General features: G+C 51.3%; 1 protein-coding gene across 2 annotated transcripts in view; it reads left to right on the forward strand.

Annotated features, from left to right (window-relative positions):
- Positions 1-26,121, forward strand: part of NRP2 (neuropilin 2) — a 129,797-nt gene that overhangs the window by 72,893 nt on the left and 30,783 nt on the right. For both annotated transcript variants that reach the window (XM_004701554.3, XM_004701557.3), the window contains exons 11-15: positions 4,260-4,376; positions 8,036-8,176; positions 20,223-20,485; positions 23,360-23,456; positions 24,593-24,613. In XM_004701554.3, coding sequence (XP_004701611.1) covers positions 4,260-4,376; positions 8,036-8,176; positions 20,223-20,485; positions 23,360-23,456; positions 24,593-24,613 — 639 coding nt within the window. The remainder of the gene's footprint in view (positions 1-4,259; positions 4,377-8,035; positions 8,177-20,222; positions 20,486-23,359; positions 23,457-24,592; positions 24,614-26,121) is intronic.

The raw sequence follows: 26,121 nt of genomic DNA on the forward strand, positions 1-26,121 counted from the left end.
TTACAGAGGCACACCCAGACACCCTTGTGCACATGTTGTCAGTCCCAACAGGATCAGACGCGGTGACCCGACCCGCAGGGCTTTCCCTGGTTGGCTTCTTGCCAGGCCTTTCTTCTCAGCTCCACCTGGTGTGGAAGCTCCGCTGAAACCTGACCACAGCATAGCAACACCTGTGCCTGCACCGCAGACAGGTGGAGGCTGCCCTTGAGGTGCATTGGCCAGGAATCAAACCGGGGTCTCCTGCATGGAAGGAGAGAATTCTACCACCAACCCTGTCTGAGATAGAGCTAAGTGCTGGCCACTGGAGACAGAGTGCCCGGTTCGAGGCCTGCCTCTGCCAGTCACTGACTGCACACCCTCAGACAGATGACTTAGAATCTCAGCAGCGTGGTTTTCCTAACTGAAGAACGAGGAAAAAGATGCTGGAATTGTCAGCAACTAATAACCACAGACTGTTGTTGTCCATGACACTGCTGGGTGAGTGAGCCAGCCAGCACAGGAGTTGGTTGTTGTGATAAAGATCACATAAAATAATGGATAGGAAATACTTGGGCTGCTCTCTAACATGTAGCAAATGTATGACGTGACAATCTAATGAAGCAACAAGTCCCCACACTAATGCTTCTTCCTACCATATAGGGTGTACACCAAAATATTGTCATCTCTGTTTAGGCTGATTTCACAACCTACTAATTAATAGCTTTGTGAGACAGTTTGGAAAATGCATACACACACACAGATTGAGGCTAACTTCTCTTTTACAGATGGGAAAACTGAGGCCAGGGGAGAGGACACTCCTTGCCCTGGGTCAGTCAGGCCAAGCCAAGTCCTCACCCTGCACCCACCTCCACCCCCTCATCTCTGCCTCTCTGCGCCAGGCCTCCCGCAGCCTGGCCTGCTTCTGGGGACAGTTGGACAGTGACGAATGGCCTCTTCCCCTTACTGCCTTGCCCCAACTCCGCTAATGGTCAGCAGCAGGTTTCTCATTTCAAAGCCCAGCCTGGCCGATCCCGGGAAGATCAGAGCTGAGGCGGTGCGTTCGGCTTTGCCCAGCCACTTTCCCTTTGAAGTCTCTGCCAGCTGGTTTCAATTGCTGAGAGCCTCGCTGGGATGGGCAGTTGGCCATGCTCACCCGGTCCAGACATGGTGAACACGGTGGCTGCCTGGCGCCCCCTCCCCTTCCTTTACTCGCCCCTCCCCTCCCCACCACACTGGCCCAGGATTCCACAAGCCCTCCACCAGCCGGCTCACCTACTTGACGCCCTGGCAGGGACAGAAACTTCTCCCGGCCAGGTGGTTTCTGTCTGCCTTCCTTTCAACATTTCAAATGGCCAGCAGCTTCTGTGACTCCTCCATGGTGCATTTCCTCATTCCGACTTTAGAAACAATCGCAGGGAGCAGAGTGGGCCAGGCTGAGTTGCTGCCGCTAAATAACGTGACAGGGTTGCCTCGCCTGTGTAGTTGGCATGCTTGTGTCTCAAATGATTATTCCTTGCCTTGCTGTCCACCCTCGGTTGTCTGTACAATTGAGTTTGAGACTCTGTGACACCGTGACAAATTTGAACTTAGAAATGAGGACGCTTCGAGGTTAGTTTGTTCTTGACTGTGGGCAAGAGGCAGACCTGGAAAAGGGGGGGAGGGGGAATTTGAAGGGTGATGTGCGTAATATTTAATAGCAGAAAGGTGGGAAGTCGACCGTGAAAAAGCTATTCAGCATATTGAGCTATTTCCTCTAGCTCCTGGCTGTATTAAATGGTATCCCGAAGGGTGCCTGACAACAGAGCCTAATCACAGAAGGGAGCGCTGGGGAGCTTGTAGAGAGATGAGGAGCCATGCCCCGCCTTCTCTGGAAACCAGCTTTGAGAGGAAGACACCACCCACCACCCACCACCCAGGGGCTTAACCACCCATCACTATCACCCCTGACTCTTGGCAGGCAGGCAGGCCCTCTTGGTAGCTGCATGAATGAATGGGGTGAGCAAGTAAGCCAGTCAATGAATGAGTGAGTGACTCACAGGAGACCCAGGCCAGAACCAACTGCCTGCAGGCCCAGCCCCACCCCTCTGACTGGATTTACACATTTGAATAGGTTGCCACCTTTTACAGGTCTGGAGATCTTATCCAGGGACTTCTGACTGTTTTTTAATTATTATTATTCACATAATTTTCTTGGGGGCTCTTACAGCTCTTATAACAGCAGTTCTCAACCTGTGGGTCCGACCCCTTTGGGGGTCAAACGACCCTTTCACAGGGGTCACCCGATTCATAACAGTAGCAAAATTATAGTTATGAAGTAGCAACGAAAATAATTTTATGGTGGGGGGAGTCTCCACAACATGAACTGTATTAAAGGGTCATGGCATTAGGAAGGTTGAGAACCGCTGTCTTATAACAATCCATACATCAATTGTATTTGTGCATATGTGTGCATATGTTCTCATTACTATTTTCTAAACATTTACATTCTATTTGAGCCCTTGGTATCAGCTCCTCTTTTTACTCTCCCTCCCCGCCCTCCCACCCTCATGACCCCTTGATAAATTATAAATTATTATTATTTTCATATCTTACACTGACTGCTGTTTCTCTTCCCCTATAGTTTCTTCCTCCCTGGTCTCCCCACCTTCCCTCTACCCTCCTGGTATTGATACTCCCATTTCTGTTGCTAAGGAGTTTATCTGACCTGCACTCCATATGTCCTGTGCTCTTATCTGTACCTGTGCACATGCTCCGGCCTAGCCCACAGTGAAAGGCAAGATTGGAGTCATGATAGTGGGGGGTGAGGAAGCCTCAAGGAACCAGAGGAATAGCGTGTGTTTTATTGGTGCCATACTTCACCCTGGTTGACTCATACCTTCCTTGCGACTATTCTGTGAGGGGATGTCCCATTGTCTACAGATGGGTTTTGGGTCTCTGATCCCAGCCCCCTCATCCTCAACAATATGGTTTTTTGTTGGTTGGTTGGTCTGCTGATGCCTGTTAGCTGATCCCATCTATATTTCATGATCGCACAGGTTGATGTGCTTCTTCTGTGTAGGCTTATTGCTTCTCTGCTAGATGGGCACATGTTTATCTTCAAGCCTTTAAGTACCCAGATGCTACATCTTTTGATAGCCGGGCACCGTCAGCTTTCTTCACCACATTTGCTTGTGCACTCATTTTGTCTTTAGTGATTGTGCAGCATCACAGAATGCCAGCCTGTTAAAACAAAGTGTTCTTGCATTGAGGGAGGGCTTGAGCAGAGGCCCAAAGGACTTTTGTAAAATGTGTGGGGGGTTTTAATACCAAAGCTCTGGCCCCAGTAAGCCATATCCACTCAGGGCCTCAGTCTACTGGAGCCGTTTAGAGTGGTCGTCTAATTTAAGCCAAGTGTGTGCACTCCGCTCCACTGCCATCTTCATCCATCCCCCCCTCTCCTCCCAGCCCCTAGACCACTTCCCTCCAAGTGAGCAGTTGGGGTGCAGGATGGGCTTGCACCTGCCGCACCCTGGCCCATAAACCCAGCCCCAGATCCGTTGAATGAAGCCATGCCTGAGCCTCTGTAAGTTGAGAGGCACTTCCATACAGTTCTGCACACACACAAGCAACTCTGCGGTTATGGTGGCTCCTAAGGGGTCCCGCTTTGCTTATGGGCCTCGGCAACGGTGCATGTCTTACAGTAGGCGAGCCCCAAAGCTTGGAAGAGTTTGTAGGGGTGGGCTTTGGTTCAGAAAAAGTCTGTCTGATTCCAAACCCAAACACCAAACCCACTGCCACCAAGTTAGTTCTGATTCATAGTCACCCTGGTCTCCGAGGTTGTTGCGTGGCTGGTGGGTTTGAACCACCGACAGGACCACCCGGTCTCCTGTCTGACTTGAGGCGCCAGCCTGTGGAAGCAGGGTGAGCCGGCAAGGCAACCTCGTACCACTCAAGGATCCATCCACAGATGCCTCTTCCCCCCGCACCTGAAGCTCACTTCCTGAAGCACTGGCATTTCACTTTCCATCACCTGCTCTTGGGTCTTAAGCCAAATACTCGGAGCTGTGCAGCGGGTCAGCATGGCCCACACCTGGGGCTGAGTCGGCGGCTCAGTGCGGGCCTTGGCCAGCTGGGGCAGTGTGTTGGCTGTCTCCGCAGCTCGGGCTCACTCCCACGATGGTTGCAGGGTTTTGTTTTCCGGTTCTCCTCCTCCTCTTCTTTTTCTCCTCCGTGCAAGTGTAGAGAGGAAACGTACTTGGGGGCAGCTGCAGCACTCAGCTCTCTCTTCCTCACGTTTATAGACTCAAGGCCCACCGTAGAGACGCTGGGACCCACCGTGAAGAGCGAAGAGACCACCACCCCGTATCCCATCGACGAAGAGGCCACGGAATGTGGGGACAACTGCAGCTTTGAGGATGGTAAGGATGGGCCAAAGGTTTCCTTACAGCCGAAAGGGCATGGGTGCCGGCCAACCCAAATGGAGGGAGGCCAGCCTCCGGTCTGGCCAGAGGGTCAGGGGGCTGCAGAGAAGGGGCGAGGGAGGTGCGGGTACTTGGGGGTTGTGGATATTTCCAGTGCCCACTGTGATGGCTTTGAGCCATGGTGACCTTGCGTGTGTCAGAGGAGAGCGTTGCCAACAGCAAGGGTTTTGGGAGCAGGTCGCCAGGCCTTGCTTTCCGAGGTGCCTCCGGGTGAGCTTGAAACCCCAACCTTTCGGTCTCCCGGGAACTATTTGTCGTTGCTGATGTAGAGGTCGGGCCGGCCTCCACGTCATCACGGCAGCCCCGTGCCCAACAGAACGAAGCCCTACTCAGGTCTGCCTCGTCCCCAGGAGCCGTTGGCATCCATACGGTTTCCAGGGCCTGATTTTTCTAAAGCAGATCACCAACCAGGTCATTCTTCCAAGTCCGCCTTAGTCTGGAAACTCCACTGAAACCTGGTGGACTCCACCCACAGCAACACAGGCCTCCTATTGGCCGGAAATAGAGCCCAGGTCTCCCACACGGAAGGGGAGCATCCTTCCCCTGGAACACAGCCCACGTGATCGTCATCAGATGCTGTGAAAAGCAGGGCAGCCCTTCAGACGTGAGCTCCCTGGTCATCAGCTGAGAGCAGGACCCATCCACAGTGTGCTCTTGAGCAGAGACGTTTGAATGCCCTCCTTCCCTGGAATCCACACTCATGAGAGTTTTTCCTGCTAAGCTGGGTGCAGTGACAGCCCAGTGACAATCTGGGATCCCCTGGGTGACTTCGTCCACGGGGCCGGAGAGGAGGGTTGACTCAGCAGGGAACCATTACTCCAGCGCTTTTCCCTGCGTCTGCCACCCCCCCAGGTGTAAGGAAGTGTGGCCATTAATGGCTCTGGGAGATGGTGCAAGTGCAGGTCAGGGGAGCAGGCCGAAATGTGAAACAGCACCCTCCCTTGCCTTCACCATGAGGGGCTCCTCGCTTTCCGGCCTTTCTCTTCCCACCGGAAATCCCTGGCACTGTCGTTTCAGCTCCTTGGCATTGGCAGGGCCCACAACTCGGTCACTTATGCTTTAAATCAGACGGCTAAGGTCACCAAGTAGAAGGATATTCCTCACAGTCCACAAATTTGGGGACGCCTGGCCTTTTTGGCTGCAATGGGGAGCTTGACAGCCTCAGTGTACAGTAAATCACTGATGATGAATTGTTCATTAAAGAACGTGAGGGCACCTTGGCGCTGAGAGCGGGGAGGTGATGGGGACAGAAAAAGGTGGCACCCTCTCGGTAGGTGGATGGAGACACCCATCACCCCTGCTGGGCTCAGCCACTTGACGGACAAAGCCCTGAGCTGACGTAGTGGCCGTCTCCACCACGCGACTGCAGAGAACGGGAGGGAAGCCAAAAATAAATGCTGGAGTTGTGTGACTGAAAAATGATAATCAAATGCATATGCTTTGGGGAATGTGCTTTTTGTGTGTTGTGTGGGCGGGTGGGTGGGTGGGTGCGGGGATGCTCTTGGTCAGGGTTAGTTGAATGCAGAATTCTGACATTTTAATGAACTTGTTTATGTTTTATGAAGAGAAGGAGACCTTGGAGAATCTTCCAAGGCATGTTTTAGATCCTTTGAGAGCCAAAAATGGAAGTCGAGAGGAGTTACTATATGGTATTGGATTAGCGGCGTTAGCTTGTTTGGAGTTAGGGGTGTGGGCTCCTATCTAAATGACAACCCAAGGGAAAATTAAAGCGTTCTGCTGCAGGATTTCAGAAGTTTGTTTTTAATAGAATTGTCCCGTTTGTAGTGGTTTCTTTCCTTTGAGGTTTCTCTGGCAGCTCCTCCCTCCTCTCCTTTGCAAGCCATCTTCCTGTGGAATCCGGGTTCTGTGATGGCGTGTGCATGTAAACACGGGGACAGAATTATGGCCTATTGAATTACTCTGTATTTCTGGGCAGAAAAATAGAAAGTGGGAGGGATAGTGAGGGAAGGGTTGGCTGTTCCCAAGCCACAGGTTGAGGCTTCCGTAATAGATCCCATGTGCCTTTTCTCCACCAAAGCTGACTTTGGCCAAGGGTGGACAGATGTGCCTTGTTTTCTGTTGGGGGGGGCGGGAATAGGGCATGATGGCGGGCTGCCCCTGTGCCCTCAGAGGCGAGCCTTCTCTCCATGCTGGTGAGCAGTTTGTTGCTGCCAGTCTGCTGTTCCAGTCGCCTTCCCCTCAGAAATTCCTCCCTGGGAACCTTGGGAAGGGAAGTGAGAATGCTCAAGGCTGGGCTTCCTCCCTGCTGCCGGCATCAGCTAGCACTTCCCGGCTGCCTCCCCGCGTTTCCAGGCAAGCATCCAGACTTGGGTTGCCATTTTCTTGCTTTCTGGGAATCCCACCCCCAGCCTGACCCCCAGCGCCTGCTTCCCGTAATCACGTAGTTGGCAGCAGCTCCCACCGGACCATGAGAGCTGTACAGAAGGAATCTCAAGAGAAAGTCAGTTTTCTGACTTAGGCAGGTGCAAGCCCAGGGCTGAGAGGAGAAGCCATTGGGTCGTTGCCCTGGCTGTTAGTTGTCCTCATGGTTGTTAGCTGCCAGCAAGTCGATTCTGACTCATGGTGACCGCTGTGTGTCCCAGTTGGGCTGCTGCACTGACCTCTTGGAAGTAGCTTGCCAGGCTTGTCTGCCGAGGCTCCTCCGAATGAGCTTGAACCACCCATGCTCAGCTCATAGTAAGAAACCATCTGCATCCTTCAGAGGCCCCGGCCGGGATGCGGTCACTTACTTCTTCAAGGCTTCCGTGGGGAGAGCACGCTCTACTGGCCTTCAGTGTGTTCTGAAATGCTTTCCATTCTGGTCAGGATGGACCAGGCGGCCGGCTACTTGGCATAGTGGATTGCATGTTGAGCTGCTACACCACAAGGTCAGCGGTTCAAAACTCCGAGGGAGAAAGACAGGGCTTTCTATCTCCGTGAAGAGTCACTGTTTCGGAGACCCACAGTGGCAGCCCTACCCTGTCCTATAGGGCCTTCGCTCTGTATCGAAATTGACTGTGTCAAAATAGCGGTGAAGGTGGGGTCTGGGTGCCACTCTGTCCCCATCCTTGGAAATGAGCCGTATCAGGATGGGGTGAAGGATAAGCAGCGAACAAGCCTGCCTTGTGTCTGGCCTTGAAGCTTCTCTGGATGCTAGTGGGTGACCCATCACTTCTGAGAGCATGTTGGCAGGAGATGAGATAAAAGGTCTATTGGGAACCAGGCGTCCACTGGGACGCTGGGGAGACATCCCTCACCGGCATTGAGGGAATGGCGATTTTTACATTTGCCTGCTCTCCAGGTGGACAGAAGAGGCTGATTAGAGCCTGAAGCCATTTGGTGGCCTCATTTATAATTGCTTAGTATGGGACCGGCTGGCAGATTTGGCTTTCGTGCCTGGGAAGGATGAGACCAAAGGCTGACCCGAAATCGAGCCATCGCCAAGAGGAATCAAATGAATGAGCAGAGGGGGCCACTCCATGCTCTGCTCGCCACTTAAGCCTTGCCAGCCACGTCCGTAGCACCACTGTGACTGGTCTCCAGACCCATTTCATTTGCCTGCCTTTTGGGTGCTATATAATTTTTTCCTCTTGCAGACAAAGATTTGCAGCTCCCTTCAGGATTCAACTGCAACTTCGATTTCCTTGAGGAGACCTGCGGTTGGATATACGACCATGCCAAGTGGCTCAGGAGCACCTGGACGAGCAGCACCAGCCCAAATGACCAGACATTTCCAGGTAAGCCGGCTGTGCGCTGAGAGAGGAATGAGTTAAGGCCGGCATGCCCCATGTTTTTCAGCCCCAGATTCCCTTAAAAGCTTCATAACTTCTCAACCACAGCAATTCTCTGCTCTTTGCCCACAAACCACCGTGGTCTTGCTCAGGACGTCACCCCGCAGTATAGTGAATTGGTGGTTCCTATCGCTGTCCTGTGATTACAGCAGAACCCGGGAGCCAGGGGGAGGCCAAGAGGAAAGGAAGGACAGGTTGGGACAGTCCAGGAGCAGAGACAAGTCCATGTCACCTCGTTGCCGCAGCCCGCTTTGGCTGCCCGGATCCCAGAGCCACTTGTCAACCCCCAAATGGGCTTGTTCTTTACATGACTGCCTGGAAAATCGTTGGCCTCGACTCATTGGGCTGACGCTGCATCCAGAGTATCACAGCTCATGTAGAAAACCAAGTCAAGGGACTAAGAAGTTGCCCCGCCCCCACCCCACCGCGGAGGTGTCTACCGTTGCTGCCAGGAACGGCTGTCAGTAAAATGCTCCTGCACGTCCTCGAAATAGTAAACACACCTTTTCTGTTTCCGAGATCCAGGTTTCAGAAGCCTCTGTTGACCCTATTGATGGAGGGGAATTACCTTTAGCCCTTCTCACCAGTATAAACAAGAACTGTCTGCTCTCTCCTCCAGGAGAGGAGTGGAAACTGCTTTGTAATGTCTGCCACTGTCAGTGGTGTACATACTCTAAACTAGTGTAGGGGGAGTCCAGTCAGGCTCAGGGTTGCCTGGTATGCGTCAGAGTAGATCTGTGCTCCATAGGGTTATCAAAGGCTAATTTGGGAGAAGTAGATCACTAGGCTGTGGGTAGACTTGAACTTTCAGCCTTTCGTTAGCAGTCAAGCAAAATAGCCATTGACACCACCCAGCGACTCCTACCCTGGCTGACTGAACAGCCCACCTGAGGGCATTCGAGGTAGGCTAGAGAAGAGCAATGATGTGGTCTTCTCGTTTTTTCCACCATAGAGCTCCGATAGACACAACCTCAGGGGTACGAGAGACGCAAGCTCAGGAGCTGAGGCATGAACACACGGTCCTCAAGTAATTAGAAACTTGCGTCTTGAGTATTTGTTACTTGCGGTTTTTGTTACAAACATGATTTGTAAGTTTAGATACTCTAATCTTTAATAACCGTACTCAACCACCGGCTTGCGACATGCCAGAAAACCAACTGCCTAGTCCTTGCAACATGCCAGAAAACCAACTGCCTAGTCCTTGCAAGCCGGTACAAGTCCGTTCCCATGCACCACTGACTAGCCTGACTCGGCTTTTCCTGGACTCCAGCCTGGGCCAGGGGACCCCAGGAGTATTTGAAAAGACAGGAGTTAAGTCTAGAAACGGGATTCAAGGGGAAAGGGTGAGAAGAGGACAGTGGGAAGGAAGAGAAAGCTCCCCCACTCCCTGTGGGGCTCTGGAGAGCTGCCTCCCACCCCAGCGAGGGCCATGTCCCCTGGCCAGGGGGCAACCGGAGGGCAGGCGCTAAGAGAGCACCTCAGGCCAGCTTCCTGACACACTCCGGCACTTGCTGTCCCCGAGGGTCACAGCATCTGCTCTGGAGAAAAAAACATTTCCATATTTCAAGTGTTTATCTCTTCAACATTTGAGTGCTCAGAGAGATTAATATCGGCGATCACCACGGCCCCCGGCAGCAGGAGCGAGCACTTACCCTCGTCCCAGCCTTCCTCCCCCTCCCCCTACTCATTCACTGCAATTGGGTTTAATTAATATAATGAGCCTCCTGCACATTGGGGGGAGGGGGCGAATACTTATTTTTATAAACCAGCCTGGATTTTTCATTTCATTTCCTCTCCTGTGAGACTTGGTCCAATTAATTGGTTGTCTTTCCCAACCCCCCACCTTTTAACCAAGCGTAAAGACTTGCGGGGTACGTGTGAGAGAGTGTGTGTGTGTGTGTATCTCCCCTTTGTACACGTTGGTGCGTGTGTGTTTCTGCTGAAAGGTGTTTGTGGTCTGGTTTGTGTGTTTTGCGTGTCTGCATAGATGTGCTTGTAAAGATGTACAAGCATGTGTTATGTGTGTGTGAACCTGTGTGCTTGTGGTGTTTACATGGGTGTGATACGTGCCTGTCTCTGGGGAAATTGGACAAGGGGACAGCTTGGCAGAAGTGCTTTTGGATAAAGGAAGTGGGTGTTATTGCTCTTCTGCACAGCCCCCTTCAGCTTCTTTCTCATCCTTCTAGTTTCCTCCCAGGCACTTATCCCTTGAGCAGATTGTCTTTAAGAAGGTCTGAGGCCAGCCCCGGCCCTAGCCTGTAGGCCACCAATTAGCAAGTGACAGTTCTGAGAGAGCTTAAGTTACTCTCCGCTTGACCCTGGCCTTTGCCTCCTCTGTCCCTTGCCCATTCCCCTCCGCCTCCTCCCTGCCCAGTCCCACCCTCACCTGGATGCTCTCGCCCCGACCCTCGCTACTGGTCGGGAATTCTAGTCTCTGTCCTCACTCCACTTGATTCATTGCACACTGCGGTTTGGAAGTGTTTTTCAGAGCAAGCTCCCCAAGTGGGCAGGATTCTAGTCTTGGGGGTGGACAGAAAGCAAACTAGGGTCATAAGGAACTGCTAACTCTGACGGTGTTCCACTCTTAAGATACCAAGAAAGAAAATAAGGCTCTTCCTCTTGCAGGAGGAGTCCCCGCAGTTTGGGGAGGCGGTACTTGTTCCGCGCCTCCACACAACAAAATCACAATCTTGTCCCCACTCCACCGCTTCCCTCCATCTCCCCCTGGTTTTTAAAACGCCTTTCTCTCCTCACTTTCCCTTCTCTGTACAAAACTTGATGTTGGCCTCAAGCAGAAGATAGGAAGCCCTTTCTATTCGGGGTGGTCCTTTCTCCTTCTTCTTCAAATAAAACCCCGGGGCTCTGAGCGAGCAGCCGCGAGAAAGGAAACAGCTGTGCTTGGTTAGGGGCAGGGCAAGTGCGAATGGTTCAAAGTGGACACTCCTTCCAAGTCAAACCTGCCAGCCCGAAAGGCACCCACCCTTGGCTCGTCCACAGAAAGGGAACTGTTCTCCTCCTTTGAGAGAAGTGTGCCCTGTGTTTTATCCCCTTATTAGATAGGCAAACACACGTAATTCAATTGAAGACGGGAGGTGCAGGCACCCAGTGCAGGGCAGGCAGGGGAGTCCAGCAGAAAGCCAGGAGCCATGTTGAGATGCCTGGCGCCGTCTACTGGATGAGGAGAGTGTGGAGAGGGCTGACATTCCTTAGATAGTTTCAGATTCGGTTGTTTTGCCTTTTTTTTTTCCTTCTTCAACTTTTCCTTTTAAGTTAAGCAATTAGTTCTGTTCTTTTGGCTGGTGGTCCTGGTTGCTCAAGGCTGACAGGACACCCACTGGTTTTAGTCCACTGTTTGTTTTCAAGAGCGTTTTGTCAGGCCACTTAGAATTTTCCTTTTCTTTTTTTCAGCTCTTTGTGACTTAGCTGCCTACAGTCCATTCGCACTGGCCCCTGGGGACCCATTTCCAAAATCAGTGGCCCCTGGTGGTGGCAGAGGAGCCCGGCCCATGTTCTCTGAGAAGCCTCTGCCTTCTCCTCCATAGCTCCAGTGGCACAGCAAGTGGCCCCTGGGTTTCACAGCCCTCAGCAGAAGTCTGCATCGTGTATCCAGACACTGATTGCTGAGGGAAGACCAGACCCAGGTCTTTAAGAAGTGATGCCAGAGCTCCAAGAGGGGAGGCGGTGAGGTCCCGTGCCTAGTGCTTCACCGCGCCATCATGCAGCAGCCACTACTTCAAGGCACGTGGCTGCTTAAATGTCAGTTAACTAGAATGCTGCTCTCCCACGGCACTAGCCATGCCTGCAGGGCCCATGAGCCACATGGCTCTGGGCAGCACAGTGCTGAAACCTTCCTGTACTCCCAGAACGTTGTACGGGAAGGTGCTGCTCTAGCACCTCAGACATCTACGCAGGGGAGGCTGCCCCTCAGGGGTCGGGTGCAAACCAAGCAGCAAGTCGTTAGAGGGATGCCTTGTCTCTACGATGCCACAGGCGGTGTGTTCAGTTGGTGGTGTTTGTATCATTGTGTTTTGTGTTCCCACAGCCAGCGAGTAGCTATAATCCAATAAGCAAGTAAAGGAGTATTTTTTAAAAACACCCTAAATAAGTCCTAAGTAATGGCAGTAATCATAATCATTTTACTATCACGATTATCCTCTAACGACGGTTGCTGTGATCTGGAATAAGACAAGAAGGACACAGGTGTGGTCAGCTTCAGAATCCTCTGTCGGGTGGTCTTCCTAAACGGACACAGCCTTATTCATTGGCTGGCTGTGTGACGTCTGCTTAGATTATTTTTTCTCTTCAATGACTTGAAACCCCGGGAAGGAAGAGCTACAGAGAAAGCCAGGGAAGCCCACCTGCACCATGATGAGAGGACCGCGCTTTGGCTGCCCAGTCGTCACGTGCTTACGGGACTGAGCGAGCTGAACTCTGTCTCTAAGTTCACAAACAAGCTCAAGCAGGAGCATGTCAAGACCCTAATGTTCTGAGATCTGAAAATTTCATGAGCGGTGATTCTTCCATCAGATGTAAGTGGCAAGCTGATGGGCTCCTCGTTCCCCTTATTTCGATGCAAGTTGAGCCACCAAGTATGGTCCATTAAAGCAGCATCCAGGATGGTGATGCATTGTGGGTCACGTACAAGAGAAGATTAAGTGTGGGTGGATATGGATGGGAAGATGATTGCAGGGAAATCAAGGGAAGTTAAGTGATGAGTGCACTTGCTTGTGATGGTCCTGATTTTTGACAGTGAGCTAGCAGTGACTAAGTTAAAAAGCAACTGCCTGAGCTGAGAAGAGCTTCCTGGTAGGTGGGGCTGGTGGCGGCAGGAAGCCCAGCCACTGACTTAGCTTTCATCTGAATTGCCTTCAGAAAGAGATTGCTGTGCCTCGAGTGGGGCCTAGCCACTACAAAGACAGGAACTTTTAGGGCTGGGGACCATGGTTGGCAAAGACTGGGAACAACTTGGCGAAAAGGAAGCCATTATTTAAGGAATCCTTTCGACTGGAGACAAGACTAGAGATCCTTCTTGAAGCAGGTAGGAAAGCGTCCCTGGCTTTGGAGAAAAGACATCGGTAGAGAGAGAAGTTATTATCCTTTAATGAAAGTCAAGATGGGTTAGGCTCCCCAGCCAGATATGGATTGGTAATGAGGGGGGGAAACCTTCCTGAAAACCCTCAGTACCAAAACAAACAAGCAAAACAGAAAAACAGCTACAGATAGACTCTTGCAAGAGCCAAGCCTGAAATCTCAAATGTCTACATCTAGGTCTGTGGTAAACCCTGAGAACACCCTCCTGGGCTTGTCCAAAGTCATTGTTTCCCGTAACTGGTTGCTAATTCGAGGATCTTAGCGGAGAGAGACTGACCTTGGGAGGCCAGCAGAGGGGCTGACTCATGTTTTAAGTATGACCTATACAGAGACGGCCTCTCCAGCAGCACTAACTATTCTCTCAGGTGCTTGTCTAGTAGGAGGGCACGTTGCGAGCCAGGAGATGTGTGTGTTGGACAGATGGTCTGTTTGGCTTTGCAATCGCCAAGAAGATCGGAACAGTGATTTATTTCAGGGTTTGGGAAGGTGCGGGTGCGAGCGGTTCCATTGCCGTTTGGCCAACCGCAGTCACGTGTTCACAGTGCACTCACTCACTCCAGCAAAGCCAGATGCAGCCATAAACCGCCAGGTGAACTATCAGGAGACAGGCCCTTCCCAGAGCCGGCTGGCTGCAGGTTACAGCGCCTGGCTGGCCCTGTGCTCTGTGCTTCCTCTCTGCCCTTTTGAACTCCTGCAGTCCCTTCCCGTGTGGCTGTTTTCCCTGTAGCATGGGCAACGGCAGATGTTTTGAGTCAGGGACCTAACAAAATGTCAGGTCCTGGAGGAGAGGGATTGTATCTCTGAGACATTGTTTTCCTCTTCATTCTCTCTCAGCAACTGAACCTATTTCCTTTCCATTGCCTTTGTGTTGGAAGCTGGCCATTGCTAGGATCGCAACCATCCGCTGCAAGAACAAGCAGGCATCTCCGTCCGGCAGGCGGAACTGGCTCTTAGCTGGTCAGCAGTCATCTTCTGGCCGACCCAAATTCCCCCCCAAAGTCCCCAGAGTCCGAGTAAATCAATGAAGTCGCCCACTTAACGACTGGGAGCTTGTCGGTTGTGGGCCGTACCTTGGGATATTGAAGAACAAACTTCACTTGCCCCATGGTGTTCAGCGGCAACATCTGCACGCGGGTGCCTGGATTTTAAAAAGCCGGGGAAGTTCACTTGAGAGGGGTCCCGAGAGACACCCCCCTCCCGACCCACCCCAACACCGCAACTGAAGGCCTAGAAAGTAGATGTTCAGAGGGCTAAGGGTGGTGTTTCCTGAGGAAGTGAAGACTGAGCATTCAATGCTTCCCCAGTAAATGTGTATCCAAGTCAGAGGACAGAAACCGGCTGTGGTTCGTCAGGGATAAAAGGAGGAAATGCGTCTCGATGACAGCAGGAAAACACAGAACCGGATGCAAGACGTTCCCAGCAGCTAGAGCTGTGACCCAGAAAGCAACGTCCTGTCGCCATGGGCGACGTCGGAGTCTCCTTCTCTGGGGAATGTGAAGCAAAGGCTGGACTGCTGTTTTCAGGCTCGTTCCTCCAGGAGATGGGCTGGCCTGCTCCCAAATGTCCTCTGAGGTGCTGCCCTGGGCCCAAGGCCACACATTGTGCTGTCAGTTCACCTACCACAGGTCAACACACCAGGTGCTTGGGTAAACAGCACAGGATGAACACAGTGGGGCTGGCTGGTTTCTGGGGTAGGCAGATGGGGGGATCTCTCCCTGTTCCTGAGAGCATCTTTCTGGTTTCTACTCAGACTGAACCCTACTTCCTTGAGCTCTCAGGTTGGCCTTCCCAGGCCATTGGTTCTCCTCCCGAACTTTTGTCTTGGTCAGGAGGGAAAGCGGGCACAGGACACAGGCTGTTCAGCAAGCGTAGTCTTCCTCACAATGGCTGCCTTCACCCGGCTCTTGCCGTGTGCACCTGTCGCTATGCCGAGTGCTTTACATGCCTTGTGCCATTGACGCCTCTCCACAACCGCACGCAGTGGCACTGTGAGTGTGGCCATTTTACAGCTGGGAGGGCTGAGCTACGAAAAGGTTAGTGGATGAGCCTTATGCCAGGGTGCTAACGCCGACAAGAGAGCCCGTGGGCTTCCACTCATTCCAATGAGGGCTTTGGTCTCTAGTTCCATGCCTCTCTACAAGTGGTGTTGCACACACTGCTTCAATTCTCTGCACCCCGCTCGCATCATTAGTGCAATTGAAGTGTGTAATGCTTATTGCGCTGGGCTGTTGGGGAAGGGAGATGAGCAGTGAGCCTGCTCCTGCTCCTGCTCCTGCTCCTGGCAGAATACCTGCCAGAATGCCTGACAATAGTAGGTGCTCAGTCAACATTCCGTTTCCTTCTCCCTACTCTCCCCCACCCCCACCCCCACCCCCTTATCCCTGCCCTGTGCTTTTCCTGGTCTGAATCAGGCCTTCCTGAGGGCCCTGCGTCCAATCAGGCCTCTCAATGACAGGCAGGGACGTTTTGCAGCTCAGGGTCTCTCTGACTGATGTCTACTGCTAATTCCTTAAATTTACATATCATCTTTCTTCCCTGGAGCTCGTAGCACTTAACAGACAAGTGGGGCACAAATGATTTAGCTCAGTGAAATTCGGAGGCCTGCTTGTCTGGAGATTCTGCAAACTAGTGGATTAGCTCAGATGTCAGCACTGAATTATGATCCTTCAGCTGCTCGTGCTTAGCACGCCACTAGCATGAACTCTCCGGTCTTCCAGCGGTCCTTTAAATCAAGCACAGCGATGATCATCTTCCTGTGAGAGAGAGGGGAGAGGAGAGGCAAGGGGGTGGGGCTGTCTCGAGGCCCTGGAAGAGGTGGTCCAGGAAAACCATGGGCCTGATTCTGCTATAAGTTTTAGTCACAAGATGGCAAACAGAACAGACCCAGATGAAACCCAGTCAGCCCGGTTCTTCACGCCTCTGTGCACATCTCACTTCGGAAATTCTAACCATTTTACTATGATTCCCTCCTCTGCTGAAGAATATAAATTCACACAAGTGACAGTATCGCTGCCAAGCAATTTTCAGTCAGCAAGTGGGTCTTATTTGTGAAAGTGTGAAGGGAGAAGGGTGACTAATGAAGCCTCTGAAATCGGCTCCCCTGAACCAGCAGTGCATGTGAGCCGCAGGGTGCGCACAGGCGGCGGTGGACCGGCCCCTCGCCTGGGTGACCCGTTTGTGGGTCTTCCCCTTCAAGGAAAGCCGTTGGCTCAGGAAGGTAGGAGGGGGTTGCGAAGGGATACTATGTGCGGAGGGATGTGAGAGGTGCGAGATACTCCCTCTTCCCTTGTTCCCAGTACATATGCACCTGTCCTTTGTCACCATTGTTAGCCATGTATCTCAGGAGCAAAATGTGCTTGGGGAGGGGATGTATATTCTTATGTCGTCTATGTTCGTGGAAAAACTCCACTATCTTTTCACTCCATCTCCCCGCCCACTTTCCAAGCCCCTTCGTATACACGCCTTGGTGTTGCCAGGGTTCGATGCTCAGCTGCTAACTTAAAAGTTTGCAATTGGACCCCACCAGCAGACCCGTGAACATGGCCATCGAAGAAGCCCCTGGCCTAGTCCTGCCCTGGAGTCCACGAGTCAGAAAAGAACTGGACAGCAGTGTCATACGCATGTTGCTGTCACATCAGACCCCAGTACCTGGTGACCCAATGCACAAACCACGGGTACCACCCTGCACATGGCCGTGATCCGTTTCCAATAAGGCCATTAGGATCCATCAGGGTTTCATTGGCTGGTGGTGGCCATTCTTCCTTGTCCATCCTCGTCTAGAAGCTCCACATCATAGGAGCATGCAGGCCTCTATTGACAGCGGGTCCGTGGGTCAGGAACCAAACTCAGATCTCACTCGTGGAAGGCCTGCAGTCTCCCACTGAACAACCACTGATCCGTGCATGTATGTATGCATAAACTCAACATCCAAACTTGCTGCCAGGGGGGGGGGTTCAGTGGAACAGGAACAGAAAGCCTCCTCTTTCTCCTGTGAAGTGGCTGGTGGATTCAAACTGTTAACCTTGGCATTCTCAGTCTAACACAAACGCACTACACCACCAAGGCTCCATAGAGATGTAGGTAGATACCGGTATAGGTCTAGACACACATTCATTCACACATACATCTACATGCTTAAACAGAATACAAGAGGGCTTCAAAAATTTCATTGCCAAAAATGTGATGAAAAGGTCAAGGAATTTTTTAAAGAACTTCCGGATGGCCCCCATTTGGGGAGGGGACAATAGAGGGAGAAGTATTAAGCCTTGTAAGTGTGAGAGCAAGATGTAACAATCTAACTGGGACAGCAGTTAAATTATGGTATCGCAGTGGGTCATGACCTGTGAAGTCCATGGACAATAGCAGTTAAATTATGGTATCGCAGTGCGGCATGACCTGTGAAGTCCATGGACAATAGCCTCCACTCCATTTACAAACACGGTAAAGTCGCCGGTGCAGTTATTGAGAGAAGAGGGAACGAATGAATGTTGTGCGTTGCATCATTGCATCTTCAACCAGAGAGGTTGAAGAGCTTCAGGAAGAGGCAGAAAGGTGGTGTGTTGGGAGGAAGAGAAGAAAAGGGGGCCATGGGGCTCGTGGGGAAGCTGGTTGGCCTTCCGCCGTGTGTGATTGCGAGAGCTGAGGGCCAAGGTCCCGGCAGTAAAGGGCATGCCTTGGTGGGTGGGGGGGTTGCCCTTGAGTCTGCGCTCCACCGCTTGCTGGCTGCTCTTACATGACAAGTCACTGTAACCTTCCCGAGCCTCTGCTTCTTCATGAACAAAGTCAGATGAACACTGCCTTGTTCACAACGTACGGCGCGGCTTACATGAAATGGTGCGTGTGGAACACATGTGGAAGTCATTGTGGAGTCACATTCATGATCCTGACCAGAAGTAGTCATCACATGTGATGGGGGAGAGTAGGGTTAGGCGATGTTTGCATGTCTGATTTGTGGAATCAGTGTCTTTCCCCTTCGCAGAGGGTTTTTATGGGGGACAGTCGTGGATTTCTGACTCGTAACAACCTCAGAGGGTTTTCCAGGCTGGAACCCTTAATGGGGAACAGCTCACCGGGTCTTTTTTCTAGGAAGGTGGTGGGGTCAGACCACCAGCCTTTCAGATAACAGTTGAGGGCTTAACTGCTGTGCCGACAGGACACCTGATTTTCCTCTGTAGGGATAATCCAGTGTGGCACAGCGGATTCCCATGGAGCTGCTGACCACAGGGTCAGCAGCTCGAGCCTGCAAGCCACCCCTGGGGAGAAAAATGAGACTGTGCTCTCATAACAATGTACACACTTGGGCACCCCAAAGGGTCGTTCTAGTCTGCCCCGGGGGGTGCTATGAATCCGTATGACCTCAATGGGTTGGGTTTTGCTTAGGGTGCTGATTTTGACTTTGAAGAGATCACATGCTGTCGGGAGCAGAGGGAGGTGTGGCTCTGCGTGGTTGAGACAAGCTGGAAGTCCACCGATGGTCTAGTCTGAGTTCCAGGGAGGGTGGCTTCTGGAGCATTGGCTTTGGGGAGAGGGAGTAGGATGCTCGTGGTCCCTGTTGGGGAAGAGATGAACATGACACCACTGACCTTGAGGGTCAGCAGTGCCCCACATTCCGTGCTGGGTATGTGATGAAAAGGTATCCTTACCATCTTGCAGGAGCTTTCAGACTAAGATGCTCCTATATTTCCCAAAATGAGGCAGTGGCTTTTCTTCTTCAAATGCTCACTTGCCCTCTGTGTAGTGGCCCGAGAGTCCCTGCCCACGTTGGATTTGCAGGTGCAGACTTTGACACCTGTGTGTCCAAGGGTTAGGTCTGTCAAGCATAATGGGGACTCAGTCTTGTGTGTAGTGTTTGATGTATTTGAAATTACTCAACCAAAAGACCCATTCCCCAAACATATGAAAGGATGAAGCCTTGATTTCCCAGCTGGTGTATACTCTGTGCTAAACACACAGCCCTCATCAATGATAATGACAGCACCTGTTATCAGTGAAGCTCTGGGTGCCTGGATGTCTGAGATAGGCCACCCAGTTCAGGCCTCCCCAGGCAAGATAGGGAACCAAGTGGGCTATCCAGCTCTTTGGATTACTCCTAACTCAGCTCCCATTTCCTATTCTGCTTGAAGTTGACACTGGACATTCTGAATTGCAGTCAGAGTTCCTAGAGCCCAAATGTCATTTAGTAGTATCGATGGTGGCAGAAGGTTTTACATATCTTCCATTTGGACCAATCCCAGCCAAGAAGACAGAGGCTTAAAGCATAAACCACTTGACCCAAACTATCCCCCACCCCCCACCCCCTGCCTTTAGCAGCCACCTGACACCTATAAACCATTCCTTTATCATTTGGGCTAGTAGACTTCATCGGCCCTTTGAGGAGGCTTATGATGAAAGACATGGGTCTCACCTCTGAGAATGTAGTGGGAGGAGACAGGCATGTACACGACCGAGCAAAGTGCTCTCTGTAAGGGAGACAGAGAGTGGCATCCAGAGAAGTAGGCAGGATGGAGCAATTAATGGAAGGAACTCAAGAAGGGATTTCAAAAAGACTCAGCATTTGCATCAAGGTCCTGAAGAAACCTTAAGGAAGGGAACGGAACCAGTTTCCTTCAAGGTGACCCCGTGTGCTTGAGAGTGGAACTGTGCCCCGCGTGGTTTTCTCAGCTGTGGTCATTGTGGAAGCAGATCACCCGGCCTTTCTTCTGCAGGGTCACTGGGTGGGCACCAACCTTTAGGTTGGCAGATGAGTGCAAACCCCTTGTGCCACCCAGGTGTGGAAAACCAAAACATGATTTGATGGCAACACCCAAAGTCCAGTCCCAACAGTCCCCTAGAGGGGCCACCTGTAGAGCGTTGTCCTTCTCGAGCATTTACCAAGCGCCTCTGTTTGGCCTTGTTTCCTCAGATGACAAGAATTTCCTGCGGCTGCAGAATGACGGCCGGAGAGAGGGCCAGTATGCTCGGCTCATCAGCCCGCCTGTCCACCTGGCCCGGAGCCCTGTGTGCATGGAGTTTCAGTATCAAACCGCAGGCAGCCGGGGAGTGACGCTGCAGGTGGTTCGGGAAGCCAGCCAAGAGAGCAAGCTCCTGTGGGTCATCCACGGGGACCAGAGCAACGAGTGGAAGCATGGGCGGATCATCCTGCCCAGCTACGACATGGAGTATCAGGTGGGGTGGTGAAGGGAGCCCGTGGTAGAAAGATGTGGGAATCATTGTGATCTGTGTTTCAGTGTTTCAAAGGGCCATGCCCATTCATCATTAGGGAACGTGCTTAAGCCCTGCTGTTTTCATTGTGCTCCCCAGTTGTCATGGTAACTAAATGACACTCTTATTTGTTATTCAGTATGTGCCTATCTCTGCACCCAGACTTGGTTCTTTGTTCCTCCTATTGCCTTTTATATTGCTGAAATCTTCTCCAACAAATGTTTCTTCTCTCCATTTGATTTGAGATTGCTATCAGGTAGGCTGACAAAGGCACACAGGAGCCAGGGAAATAAACATCAACAAACACTCCACACACAAGAGAAGGGGCTTGTTGAGCCTCCTTAGAATCGAAGGCCTGTCCCAAGGATGCTGTTTGCCCTCTATGGCCAGCAGACCCCAGCGGTCCCCAGACAAGCACCTGCTCTCTGCCCCCCTCCCCCCTCCACCACCACCACCACCAAGTTGAGAAGCTCCACCAGTTGGGTTCCTTATCTCTGTCCCAGGGAGCAGGAGACTGAGGCACAGATGGGTGCACACATCTGTGGCTGAAACTTGGGTAGGAGTAGACACTGTGTGAAGAGGTGACTGAGAACCAGCCAAAGCATTAACCTGCTCCTCCCCAGACGAGAGGCAGCAACAGATGGCTGGTGAGGCCGCCAACTGCTCGCTCAACTTGCAAGAGGACATGTGCTCCTTTGCAGAGAGAACCTGGGGAGGCAGAGAGTGAGGAATGATTGAGACCACACAGCGGAGGGGCTTCTGTATGGAGCTGCAGCCACTCCTGAGCTCCTTGTCGTCCCATTTGTATACCCCTGCAAGCCCAGAGAAACCCGCTGCTGACGAGCCGATTCTGACTCAGTGTGTCCCCATAGGACAGAGATCAACTACCTGTTCCTTGGGATTTCCAAGGTTGAAAGCTTGTTTATTTGTTTGTTTTTAATCTCTCCCCTGTGTGTATGTATACATATATATATAGAGAGAGAGAGACATATATATGTCATATGTGACAGTTTTATCAGCAAATAATTCATATTATTTAAATATATTTAAAAGAGGTGTGCAATCATCACCACAATCAATTTTAGAACATTTTCTCATTTATTACCCCAAACTTCCTCTGCCATAACCCTAAGGAACTATTAATCTAGTTACCATCTCTATGAAAGATCTAGTCGATATTTCACATAAAGAAAAACAGACAAAACAACAACAAAGACACCAAAATAAAACAGTGAAAACTCAATCCAAGAGAAAGCACAAGATCATGGGAACGAGGAAAAACTTAAAAATGGACCAAAGGGAGAACAAGTGACAACACATTACATTTTAACCTAAACTGTCTCTGCTTTCTTGGAAAGTAAAGTGCACTTTATTTACATACTTTATTAGAAAGTACAGTCCACTTTCCAGTGCACTCAGTCTGAGGGCAAGGCTCTTCACATCCCTCGTCAGTAGTCTGAAGGGGTTCAGTGGAAACCTAATCTGAGTGGGGACCCTGGACATGGATTTGGGGCCTTCACTGTCACCCAAAGGCTCCTGAAAACCAGGTGCTCAGAATTGAAGCTCTGATACAACCCTCTCCTCCACTCTTGGAGATTGTTATTTATAACCCTTGAACCACAGAGGCTAGTGTGCTTCCTCTGTGTGGGCTTAGCTGCACCTCACTGAGATGACTGTTCTAAATATGCCTTTAAGAACGGAGATGATAATCTTTCTGATAACCAGGCAGCCGCCTGATAGCTTCATACTTTGCTAGAACACCCATCTCTTCAGTGATCACTTCATGAGGGCATGTACTGAGCAGGACCATGTTGTAAGAACTAAGCATTTTTAGAATTAGGTTTAGGATTAAGTGCAAGCTCAAAATCCATTTGTATATGCTATATATATATCTTGTGCCTGGCACATAGATATATATATATCTCCCTGGTCCCCATTAGAGGCAGCATTATCAGCTTGTAGAGAAATAATTTAACTGACTTCCAAATCCACCACCTGAGGATAGCAGTCCAAGACTGAACTCGCTATGGGAGCAGATCGCCAGGTCTATTTTCCCTCAGAACCATGGGTTCGAACCACTGACTCTCAGTTCACAGAAGAGTGCTTAACCACTGAGCCACCAGCCCTACTTCTGACCTGGGCAGTGTCATCTCACCCAGCCCATGGTGAGCTTCTCCAGGCAGAGAGTCTTCATCGATTCCTTTCTTCCTTTCTGTAACTCCTTGTACCTGGCACATAGTAGGCCCTCCGAAAACTATTGTCGAGTAAACAAATCTTTTCCCTCCGACCCTCCCAAAGGGTCATGCCATTCCCACAGTGACTCAAACCTGTGGGCTGTGCTTCTCACGTTACCCCGACCTGCTTACATCCCCTGAGTTTTCAAATGTCTGATTTGGGCATTTAGGGAAGATTTATGAGAAAGGACCCTCAAAAATCAGCTGGGGGGGTGTGGGGGCGGGGGCTGGCGTTCAGCCCTTCCTTAACCACTCCCTGATTGTGGTCTTTCTAAACAATGCCATCCACTTACTGAACGAGGATATCCAACTCTGGTTCAGAGTTGTTTTTCTGTCACTCTTTCAATATGCATCTGATTTGAACGAACTCTTTTTAAATTAAGATTCCAAATGCTGCAACCATGTGGTCAACAGATGTGTACCAGGTGCAGGCACGTACACACACACACTGGCATACCCATACATCTATACACGCACACATGCCTACATAGTTGTACACCTGCTCACGCACACTTTAAGCCCCAGTTCACAGAAACTTAGAAATCTTTACACTGTGTGGGCCAGAAAGCTCAGTAACAATGGTTCTTGTTCTTCTGGCTTGTAGATCGTGTTTGAGGGAATGATAGGAAAGGGGCGCCCCGGAGAGATCGCCATTGATGACATCCGGATCAGCACCGATGTCCCTCTGGAAAACTGCATGGGTATGTGAATATCCCTCTCACGGGGGTTCTTCCAATTTGGGCCACCAAGAGGAGATCGCATGCCTTCTCAGACTCGGCGTTTCACCAGGGGGAGGGCAGCGGCAGTCCGCGTGGGGGGAGGAAGGTGTGGGTGTCGGGGCACCTTAGTCTGACTTCAGGCCAGGAGGGATGGAGATGAGGTGAAGGCTCATCTCCTTGTTCCCAATCAGAAATAGACATGCACTAAGTGTATGGAGATCCAGGGTGCCAAGACCCTGTCATCAAACTCCGGCTTTTAGCGAAGAAAATGCTAGAGGATGAGAGCAAGTGCCAGTCAGAATTACATGCTGGGAAGGTTTGATGGATTTAATGGAAGCCTTCCCTGGGAAGCAAAAAAATAGTATGTCCGTTACATAAGAGTGATCACACAATTACCTGGGTAATTCTTTTACATGAATGAATTGCAGCACTAACTATAGCATAGGAAAGAGAGTTCAGCATCTGCTCCGAAGCTAAATCTCTCTCCTGCTCAGCACCCTCGAGTCGTAAGACGGAGCGCTGCATGCCAGCTGCACAGCACAGCAGGGACACCTGATGTCACCTGAGCAGCTAGCCCACTTGAGATGCACACCCTCTACTCCAGGCCTCATCCTGCAGAAGGGGTCCCTCCCAGGGCACCCAGACCACCCCCAATTAGAGATATGGGCATTCCCCAAAGCAAGAAGACAGCCCTGGGAAGGCCCGGGACATGGTTTAGCCCACAGAGTAACTGTGACAACACACCAAGTGCTTTTCTTGGCGCATGGTCCCAGGCGTTGGCACATGGTCCCGGGCGTTCGCACGCCTGGTGATGTCAGAAGCACCTGGGACCACCCTGGTCCCTCTGGGCATCTCTCAGGCTCTGGGCATCTAACGGTGATCCAGGCTCTGAGAAAGCCTTCGGTGCTACGTGGTTGATTACAATGCTGCCGAAACCCATTCTCTAGGGAGGACTTTTTGCTCCAAAGGAACTTTGGGGTTGCCTCCCCCACCCGGCCTGCCCAAAGGCACTGTGTGAGACAGTCTGGGGCAGATGCGAGGGTCCCTTCCTTATTCACTCTGTTCACCCACGATGGTATCCCTTTATCTAAATCCCGTTTCTGTTTCTTCTTTTCTAGAACCCATCTCAGCTTTTGCAGGTGAGCGTTTTCAAGGTAAAAACACAACAATGCATGCCTTTTCCTGCCCCACTGTGATTGTGAATTTGGTAGGGGGATCGGACTCCCCCACCATGGACCACTCTTGCGGGAGCAAATAAACTCCACCCCTTCCCAACACTAGGTGGCACCAGCAACACCCCGAGGGCCTGGGAAGTGGGATTGAGAGCCTGGCTGTCTCCTGTGTAATTACAGTTCAGAAACCTATAATAGAGACAAATAGGTTACAGATAAACCTTTCAGCCTTGCATTGTCCAACGGGGAGCCAAGAGGCTGAACATGCATGAGTGGTTAAGAAAGAGAGGTTGTGGGAAGACAGAGCCTTAAAAAAAAAAATCAGCAGTAAATTAAAAGTGAAATGAGGTGGCAATGATTTATTTTCGCCCTGAGATGGTTTCTGTCCAGTTCCAGGGTACCGAGGCAGCGAGCTCAATTAACCCTCCGTGGGGTGCGCTGGCTGGCAGCTGCAGGAGGGGAGAGAGGCAGTTGGGGGAAAGGTCCAGGTAGGATGACCGTGAACAGAGAAAGGATGGCAGCAATGAGGAGCTGGCATGTGGTAAAGGGGACAAGGAGACACGTTGGATGACTGGGGTTAGAGCACTGACATCACAGGACTGGGCCAGGCACACGCCTTCTCTCCCTTGTGAAGTCAGTAACAGAACAGAGCAAGAGAAGAATCCGGGACGCTTGCCTCAGCTAAGGAGTGAGAAAATAAAAACCCACCAGGCCTCCAACCTTGAGTGACAGTCAATATGTGTGCCGTGTCGCTGCTTGGCTTTCCCTTGCATCCTCTCTGCAGGGCAGGAGATTGGAAGTGTCGAGCTGGCTTTCTGATGCTAAGCAATGCCAGAAGCCTTCCAAGTTTTGGCCTGAAGGTGAGACCAGGCCACCCTCACCTAGTGACAGGGATGTTGTAGAACCCATTTTATGCACGCTGTTGTGAGCCTATGGACTGGCTGAGCTTAACCCCTCCAGGGAAGGCATCTCAGAGATGAGGAGAAGTCAGTTTTATATCTGATGTCTAGACTTATCTTGCCTCTCATTAATCTGTCCAGCTGGTGGCTAGGGAGAGATGCATTCTTGCTTTGCCACTTAAATGTGCTCTCTGACTCCGAATCATCGCGCCTAATTTGCCACCCCTCACCGAGCAATCGGAGGAAATAGATGAGGAAGCAGGCCAGGCAGCCGGAGGGAAGAGAGGGAGAGACCACAGAGAAGTGGTCCTCTTTCCCTCTTACCTTCCCACGCCCCTCCCCACTGCCCAGTCTGAATTTAAATGTTCAGAGGATTTCACATGTTGATACTCGTTAGAGGGTGAGATCTATGTGAATGTCAATCCAAAGTATCAGAAGGAAAGCTGAGAGCAAAACCTAACAGCTTAAATTACCGCTGCATCCAGGGTCTAACCTCGGCGACCCAAGGACAAGCTTGCATTAGTGCGGTGAAACCTGCTTGTGTTGTTGCACTTGGCCCTTCTTGGGTTGTGGGGA

This window comes from Echinops telfairi, unplaced genomic scaffold, assembly GCF_000313985.2.
Source record: "Echinops telfairi isolate 266 unplaced genomic scaffold, ASM31398v2 ScPeMD7_3;HRSCAF=10, whole genome shotgun sequence".
NCBI classification, from domain to species: Eukaryota; Metazoa; Chordata; class Mammalia; order Afrosoricida; family Tenrecidae; genus Echinops; species Echinops telfairi.